This window comes from Salminus brasiliensis, chromosome 22 (genome assembly GCF_030463535.1).
Source record: "Salminus brasiliensis chromosome 22, fSalBra1.hap2, whole genome shotgun sequence".
Taxonomy (NCBI): domain Eukaryota; kingdom Metazoa; phylum Chordata; class Actinopteri; order Characiformes; family Bryconidae; genus Salminus; species Salminus brasiliensis.
The window spans coordinates 30669955-30679576 of record NC_132899.1 but is presented as its reverse complement, the minus strand read 5'-3'; the positions used below and the strand labels follow the sequence as shown (position 1 = coordinate 30679576).

The window sequence follows — 9622 nt, the reverse complement described above, 5'->3', positions numbered from 1 at the left end:
GCTGATGACCTTTAAGGTCAGTCCGTGGTTTTGCTAGGCACTGTGTAATTGTTCAGGCCAACCATGAAGTGCAGAGTTCCACAATGAAGCCCATAGGCGGAGCTTCACAGATCACTGAATACAAGCAAAACCATATAAGAAATATTTTTGTTGGGGGTTTGGGGGGCTGGGGGGTGGTTCAGGGTGGTCTTTCCAGTTTTAGAACTGTGACTAATAACGGCACCTACCCCCCTGCTCTGGATGAAGAAGAAGGAGGAGATACGGTAGAGCAGCCTTTATAACGGCCCCTCCAGTAGTGGGTGTTTGGATTGGCTCCTAATTGTGTGCTTCTACTTTCTGCTCCTTCAGTTTGTCTCTTCCACCTCTAGAAAGTCAAGAACGCCATGGCGACGGACAAGGAGGACGCAACGCCACTGGCAGCAGAAGCATCCCTGAAGCCAGAGCAGCCACCCACAGCACCCAGTCCAACGCCGGCCAAACCGCCGGCCAGCAAAGCTCCAGTACCTCCATCTTCGGAGCTCAAGCTCAGTCCTGCACTCATGGTGAGTTCATCAGTCTGACCGCTTTTTTTTTAACATTTTAAGAAAAAGAAAACTAGACTAGTAATGTAGTTTTAGATCAGCCATAACATTAAAACCACTATCAGGTGAAGTGAATATCACTGATGATCTGGTATCAGTTATTTGGCACCTGTTAAGGGGCGACTACATTAGGCAGCAAGTATAGAAAGTGATCTCGAAGGTGTTGAAGCCGGCGTAAGAATCTGAGGCCTTGTGGGGTGTTCCTGGTATGCAGTGGTCAGTACCGACCAAAAGTGCTCCAAGCATGGACAACCGGTGAATCGGCGACAAGGTCAAGGCTCATGGAGGCCACGCCCACCTCACAACTTACAGGACTTAAAGGATCTGCTGCTAACGCTAGTCTTGGTGGCGCCAGATACCACAGGACACCTTCATACCATCTACCTATCCTATCCGTCCAAAATGTTAAAAAATAAACTGCAAAAGACCGGCAGCGAGAGATTTGGTGGCAGCTGGCACTGAGGCTTCAGTTTGCACAGTAAGGCTCATACTAAACGCTGAAGGTCTCCATGCCTGAACGCCTCTACTGACCCAAAAGCACAAGAACAGTCATCTCCAATCTTCTCAGAACCAGATAAATAAGCCTCTAAGTCGGGGGTTCTGTTCTGGGGAGCGCCGTGGAAACAGAACTGGACATTTTCTGCCTTTACGTCTGGATTGAGAAGAATGTAGCCTCTGCTGTCTACAGTGTTCGGAGATGCTCTGGGGCTGCTTTTGCTTCCTCTGGCTCTGGAAACCTAGGAAAAAACCTCTGTGAGGAAGCTAAAGCTTGGGCATCGTCACTGGGCCTTTCAACAGGACAATGATCCCTCACAAAGCAAACCTCACCAACTCCACCAAGGCTCGGTTTCAAAAGAAGTCCTAGAAGATCTTAGAAGTCCTTGAAGTCAGTGGACCTGAACCCTTTAAAAAATCTTTGGTGGGATTTGAAGCCCATGAGGAATGGGCTGAGATTCCTCAGGACCGCTGCAGCCAGAAGGTTCTACTGGCTGTACTGAAGACGCTTGTGATGAAGGGGCTGAATGTGGAGAAAGCACTTGTCAAACCTGGGTCTTGAAGACCAGATGGAGCTGCTGTGCTGCAGACAGGTCACTCGCTCACTGCCTAAGCCTGCACAGTATGTGTCACTCCATTATTGGATCGTGTAGACATTTGTACTATGGACCCACCGGCATTTCTGCTATTGTTCTCCGGTGCCCCTCTCGGCTGTTTTGGGGTTTTTTTTGTTTTGTTTTTTTTGTGTCTGTTCTCATTGTTCTCAATTTAGCCCCCCGAGCCCCCTAGGGTAGGCAAGGCAGGTGATACGCTATCCAGCACAGCGGCTGTGACCGAGGGAATGCAAGTGCTGGTGCCAGGTCAGGGGGGGGGTGCAGCCCACCAGAGCATGACCTTCACAGACAACACCATCATCTGCTCTGCCTGAGTGTTTTTCGGGGGGTGGGTGGGTGTGTGTTCAGGGGTCAGGGCGATGAGAGATCTCATTCAATGGTGAGAACGCACTCGAGACATACGTTAGTGTTGGATATCAGGGTAATTAGGGGCCGAGTGACACTGTGCATGTTTGACGTGCTCAGTCGGTGAACTTGAGTGTGGGAGTGGCGGCTGTAATGAGAGTCTCCCTCTTTGTTGCAGGCGGAGTTCAGCACTGAGGAGATCGAAGGTAGGCGGACGTTTGGACTAATGGGCTAACATATAATGCCTGTATAAGCATATAGAATCTATGATGCCCAAGTAATCCATTTTATGATGACATATATTGCCCATATAATCTAGTTCACCATGACACAATACCCATATAGACCAATATATCTATATAATCTATATAATGATAATAAAATACCCTTATAATACCCATATAAACATCTATAAGCTACACTGTCAACATAACCTACATTATAATGATAAAATGTCTATATAAATCCTATATAAGGATATATTATCCAAACAGTATGCCTCTATAATTTATGATGTCATATAATCTATATCATGATAAAATTACCATACAAAGCTGATACATGCATATATAATCCATGATGCCCATATAATCTATTTTATGCTAATATAATTCCCATATAATATCCCTATATATCTATATTCTCTGTAACAATATAATCTATTTTACGATAATAAAAACCTATATAATGCCTATAAGCATATATATGCCTATAGATGCCTCTATCATTTATCATTTATTATCAATTAAAGCTGAAATAAGCATATATAATCTATGACGCCTATATAATCTATTTTATGCCTATTTTATCTATTTCATCCCTATAAACCTATATACTGTTAATATAATCTATATTATAATAACAAAATGTCCATATAATGCTGACATAATCATATATGACCTATGATGTCCCTATAATTTATGATGTTATATAATTATATCATGATAAATTGCCCATACAAAGCTGATATAAGAATATATAATATAAGAATATATAATCTATGACGCTCATATAATCTATTTTATGCTAATATAATTCCCATATAATATTCCCATATATCTATATTCTCTGTAACAATATAATCTATATTATAATAAAAAACTATATAATGCTGATATAATCATACATAACCTATGTTGTCCATATAATTTATGATGCCATATAATCTACATCATCATAAAATTCCTATAAAATGCTTATATACGCATATATAATCTATGATGCCCACATAATCTATTTTATGCTAATATAATTCCCATATAATATCTCTATATGCCTATATAATCAGGGATGTCAATATAATCCATATTTTGATGATATAATGCCCATACATACAAATAATCTATTATGCCCATATATTCCACAGTATGTTATGATGACATATTGCCCATATAATGTTAATATACACATCGAACATCTGTAGTATCCATAAAATCTTTCAAATTATGTTGATACAATTCCTGTGAAATGTCTATATGATGCCTATATAAGCTTTTATCACCTACGATAGCATAATCTATGTTATGCTAATATAATGCACATATAATACCCACTTAAAATGTCAATATAACCTATATTACAATGATAAACTGTCCATTTAATGTTGGTATAAGAATCAAAATAGTAGCTTTACAGGAGAAGGAAAAAAACTTGGATGTCACGGTAATAAGAATGAATTCTATTGGTCCATTTTTCATGAAATTGACACTGGCAATATAAAAACATGGCATGTCAAAAAGTGGGAAGTGCAAAAAAGGACATATAACAGCAGCGATATATAATCTATGATGCCCATATCCTCCACAGTATATTATAATTATATATTGCCTATATAATGCTGACATAGCATATATGTAACCTATGAACCCTAGAATATATTCTATGATGAAATTATGTCTATGATGTTCATGTGATCTATTTCATGATGACATACCTAAATAACCCACAGTATTTTATGAGTTTATCATAATATAATGCTCACCTAATGCTGATTTAAGCATATATAATCTATGATGCCCATATGTGTATTACCTATATAATCTACAATGTCATGATTCATGTATGATACGATTTCCATATAATGCATATAAATCTATGAAGGCCATATAATCCTTGCTGATATGATGCCTGTGCAATGTCTATATAAGCGTATAGGATCTACGATGCCCATATAATGCACTATATAATGCCCAAATAATGCTGGCAAAAAAATCTGTGTGTATGTAATCTATGATGCCCATACAATATATGTATTATATAGGTATATATATATATATCATGCTGATCTAGTGCTCGTGCAGTAATAGAGTCATGGTATAATGGCTGTATAAGCGTGTATGTAATCTATGATGCTGTATAATACCTATATAAGCATATAAAAAATAACCTATGCTGCCTATATAAACACACTGGGCCTTATAGATGATTTATTATAGAGTAATATCATTTTCCTGTCATTTTTTCCTGTAATCCTCCACACAGATTTCAAAGAGGCCTTCTTGCTGTTCGCTAGGACTTCTGCAGGGCAGATCTCTTTTGGCCAGTGCGGAGATGTGATGAGGGCCCTGGGGCAAAACCCAACCAATGCGCAGGTGCTGCATGTGCTAGGCAAGCCGAAACCTGAAGGCAAGTCCAAAGTAAAGAGAGTAATAAATATAATTATATTTGAAGCTGTTGTTTTGTTGTTTTCTAGTCAATAAAAATTTTTTTGGCATGGGAACAGGGTGCAAACTTCATAGCTAGGTATTTGGCAACAATTTGCCACAAATTCAGTCTGTCTATGATGTATTTTATATTAAAAAAAAGGATTACGCCTTTCTCAGTAGGATTTAGCCAACGTCCTGCCACAGCAGCAGTGCCTCGCCAGGTCCTAGCGCCATAGCTTTTGTATTTGGAGAAGGGATGGACCAGGTAAATCATGAAGAATGGGAAAATGTATTTAAACTAATACTGTGCTTATAGTTATGGGGCTAAAAAGAAACATCCAGGGGGTGTAAAAAGCCCCCCGAAAAGGCCTAGTGACGCTCGTGCACAAAATGGCCTACAGCTCATGGATTGCTGGATTTTAAAAAGGCCTCTTTTTTTAACTGCAGGGCATAAGCTCTGTTTTCTCAGTACGGTTAGCTAACCATACTTGATACCACAAGCTGGTCAGTAGGAGGGCTTAATGTTGTAGGCATCCAAAGAGATACCCAGTATATCCAGATGCCTGCCCCTCAAGGTCGTGCAGGTCAACAGGAGGTCAACAAGCGCTGCGCACAACAATGCAGGACCCCGAGATCCAACCTAGCATTCCCCTACATCCCTAAAGAGTTTCCCCGGCAAATCCTTTAACACACGTCTGTTAGAGCTTCAGTTCAGGAGCATTAGCGAGGTGCTTGGCTAAGCCACGCATCACATGCAGGCCTGTCAGCATCGCCTCAAGCCGCCTGTCCAAGATGTCTACAGAGATGCCATCCTGCTAAGCCAGGCCATGCGCTCCACTAAATCACAGCACCACTTTAGATTCCAACAGGGAAGCATGCCAGGACCTCCATTAGCATCAAAGCCTATACAGAATGCATTGCATATGCATGCAAACAATAGGAAGCAACTAAATATATACCACCTATTGTTTGAGAGATTTACCAAAAAAAGGTTCTGGACAGCTCCTTCTGAAGGCAGCATGTTTTAGGACTTAGGCTGAAAGACCACAGCTGTCTAGTGTGGCTTACATGTAAAGAAACCTATACCACAACAATTAGTTTGCTAATAAGTTTGCTTCATTGGCTTTTGACCAAATAATTTATTGAGAGCGAATCCTGCCATGTCCCTCGAACTGCTGTCCATGGGACGTCCCGGACAGTTCCCATTTGCAGCGATAATAGCAATAAGCAATCCTTAGCTGAGCCTTTCGCACCACTTCGAGAAAGTACTCATGATCGTCTTTGTTGGCCTTTGAAACAAAGTGAAGCATGGAACAGCGTATGCAGCGTACTACAGCGTACTTCTGTTCATGGTCTCATAGTTCAGATTCAGAAAGTAGAAAATCCACCCCAGGGTTTCGTTCCAACTGCACGAGAAGCTCTGCTGCAGCTTAGCTTTGAAAATTCAGGTCCAGAAAGTAGTAAATCCACCCCAGGGTTTCGTTTCAACTGCACAAGAAGCTCTGCTGCATATTATCTTAATAATCCAGGTCCAGAAAGTAGTAAATCCACCCCAGGGTTTCGTTTCAACTGCACGAGAAGCTCTGCTGCAGCTTAGCTTTGAAAATTCAGGTCCAGAAAGTAGTAAATCCACCCCAGGGTTTCATTCCAACTGCACGAGAAGCTCTGCTGCATATTATCTTAATAATCCAGGTCCAGAAAGTAGTAAATCCACCCCAGGGTTTCGTTTCAACTGCACGAGAAGCTCTGCTGCAGCTTAGCTTTGAAAATTCAGGTCCAGAAAGTAGAAAATCCACCCCAGGGTTTCATTCCAACTGCACGAGAAGCTCTGCTGCAGCTTAGCTTTGAAAATTCAGGTCCAGAAAGTAGAACATCCACCCCAGGTTTTTGTTCCAACTTCCTGGGCAGCTCTACTTTATCTCAGATTTAAAAATTCGAACTAAACCCTTGTCCGGATTTTTACTTCCGGGCCTGAATTTTCCTCTTCTCATTGCAACCTCACACATTTCTGAAACTTCTCCAGACTGATCCTGAAGATTATTTTAGCCAAATTGAACCTAAACGCTGGATTCACTCTGCCGCCATGATTCCAGAGATCCGACATCTCCTTTTTCCTGTTTTATGTTCTTCAGAAATGGATTCCAAGATGATTGACTTTGAGATGTTCATGAACATGTTTCACCAAATCACGAAGATTCCGGATAAGGGCACGTACGAGGACTTCGTGGAGGGGCTGCGTGTGTTCGACAAGGAAGGCGACGGGACGGTGATGGGCGCCGAACTCCGCCACGTTCTCGCTACACTTGGTGAGAAGCACCAACAACTAGCCTGTTGATAGTACCGGCCTTATGACCGAGAAGAGCTAACTGAGGAGAAACAGCTAGCTAAAAGAATCAGGTCAAAGACGTCCTCGGGTACGAATGCTGTGTTCCATTTACCTCAGAAGTTGGAGTCGGAGTTGGAGGTCACACCCAAATTGACCGAATTCTGACCAATTTATTCAAAATGTCCAAACACAGCTAGCTAAAGACTTCAGCGTTTACCACAACTGGTTTACCAGCATTTTACCAGGGTTTAATGGCAAATCTAACCACAATATGTCCCACTTTTTATGTCTCAAGCTAGCATTGCTAGCATTGCCTCAGGTTAGCATTGTTAGCGATACCAGTTGAGAACACATTATGCTGTATTTCCACATCCGAACATCATGGAAAGACGTCCATGGATAGACGTTGGTCAGAACTTAGTGTACAACTGATTTACAACTGATATTCAGCGCCGCCATCTTGGATTTTGGACTCTTGGGTTCTCGCCAGTGGAGCTTCCAAGTCCATCCAGCATCTATTAGCATAAACTGAATTCTGCTGGACTATAGTCTCCACTTTTTTGTACTCTGCTGGTCTAATACCAAATGCTAAAGCTCATGTGGGAGGTGTGAGCAACAGTAAATCAGTCCATGATCTGATCAAACACAGCAAAACAAAATGTGGTTATTTATCTGGCTTCAAAATGAACAGGACAGGACGTTAGCATAGCCTAACTTAGTCAGCACACCGTCAACTGTGGCCACCAGTAATCTTCAGAGACTGGCTTTATTCTGGAAAATTCTCTGCATATTTAAAGATGTGGTCATTCAGAGGTCATTCAGAGGGGGGTTGGTGGGTTTGGTGTGAAATGGTCCAATCTAAGGAAACCTATCCAGTCAGAGTTGCTCACAGTGGTGGTGAAGGGAAGCAGACGTCTGAACCTCTATAAAAGCTCCTCACAGAAAGTTCTTCCACCTAATGGTGATGGAGACACTGTTTGGCCTGGTTCTGAGAAGAGCTTGGCCTTAAAAGAAAAAAATGGTCATATTTCCAACTATTTTGATAACATCATCATCATCATCATCATTCCATATGAAACTCAGTGCAGGTTCACTGGTGGGTTTGGATAGTCAATAAAACGGCTATATTTGTGTTGTAGTCATGGCGACCGACGCCTGTTTCCATTCACCTTCTTCAATGAGCATTGGTCACCCATGACCCCTTTTCACTAATTGTGACCACAACAGACACTGACCACTGCATGCCAGGAACCCGCCACAAGACCTGCCTGATGTTCTGGAGATGTTCTGACCCAGACGTCTAGAACATCACAGTCTAACAGTCCTTCACCAGGGTTTAATGGCAAATCTAACCAAAATATGTCCCACTTTTTATGTCCCAAGTTAGCATTGTTAGCATTGTCTCAGGTTAGCATTGTTAGCATTGTCTCAGGTTAGCATTGTTAGCGGTACCAGTTGAGAACACATTATGCTGTTTTTCCACATCCGAACATCATGGAAACACGTCCACGGATAGACGTTGGTCAGTACTGAGTGTACGACAATAGGCACTGACCACTGCATGCCAGGAACCCCCTACAAGACCTGCCTGATGTTCTGGAGATGTTCTGACCCAGACGTCTAGAACATCACAGTCTGGTTCTCGTCAAAGTGTCTCAGATTCTTACGCTTAGCTTTTTTGTTTGGGTTTAATGTTATGGATAAAGTCATCTCTTTGGTTTCTCCTGTTTCTCCTGGCAGGTGAGAGGTTAACTGTGGGAGAGGTGGAGCAGGTCATGGCAGGGCAGGAGGACACAAACGGCTGCATCAACTATGAAGGTATAAATCAGTCTATTGTTTCTTCATTTCTAGAATTTCCAAATTCTAGTTCAAATTTCACACACTTTCCTTTTTCCCCACCTAGATTTTGTTAAACACATCATGACCGGATGAAGGAGTCCTTCAGGTAAATTCAGACAGGTAAACATGTCGAAGCAGGCAAATAACTGCAAGTGGGACACAAGCATTCAGAGAGGCTGATATAGGCCTAATGGCTGGAATAGCAGGGCGTAAACAGTCATTCTATCTAAACCCACCAGGGAACCTACATGTGTCTTCTGAGTTGATGATAGCAAGTTTTCTTTAGAGACCCTTTTGCCTTATAACTGCATATAACTACTCTCACACCCAAGAACTCCCAATGACATTTTTACAGTATAAACATTTGATAAATACATTGAGAAAAAAAATGGATGGACTTATCCTTTCATTCTAAACATCATGCCTAATAAAAAAAACCCTGAAAACCCTCAACTTATTTAATAATAATAAAGAAAACTTGAAAACCCATTACAAAAACATACAACTTATTTAATAATACGAAAAAATCTATTTATTTAATAATATAAGTTAAAAAACTGAAAAGCCATTAAAAAAGTAACTTATTTAATAATATAAGATAAAAAAACTGAAAACCCATGAAAAAAATAACTAATTTATTAATATAAGATAAAAAAAACTGAAAACCCATAAAAAACATACAACTTATTTAATAATAAAAAGGGAAAAAATGAAAACCCATAAAAAAATCCATTTATTTATTAATACAAGATTTAAAAAATCTGAAAACCCATAAAA

General features: G+C 40.8%; 1 protein-coding gene across 1 annotated transcript; it reads left to right on the top strand.

Annotated features, from left to right (window-relative positions):
• The first annotated feature begins 383 nt into the window (after positions 1–383).
• Positions 384–8938, top strand: LOC140543544 (myosin light polypeptide 6). Its single transcript, XM_072666624.1, has 6 exons — positions 384–542; positions 2214–2241; positions 4517–4660; positions 6813–6986; positions 8747–8824; positions 8910–8938. Exons 1-6 carry the CDS (start codon positions 384–386, stop codon positions 8936–8938), a joined length of 612 nt encoding a protein of 203 aa, XP_072522725.1.
• Positions 8939–9622: the final 684 nt, after the last annotated feature.

Bases quoted from the DNA above. Each gene is read 5' to 3' on its own strand.
- LOC140543544 (XM_072666624.1), top strand. From the start codon at position 384: ATGGCGACGGACAAGGAGGACGCAACGCCACTGGCAGCAGAAGCATCC. The intron at 543-2,213 runs GTGAGTTCATCA...TCTTTGTTGCAG, and splicing joins AGCTCAGTCCTGCACTCATG to GCGGAGTTCAGCACTGAGGA. The intron at 4,661-6,812 runs GCAAGTCCAAAG...TATGTTCTTCAG, and splicing joins AGGCAAGCCGAAACCTGAAG to AAATGGATTCCAAGATGATT.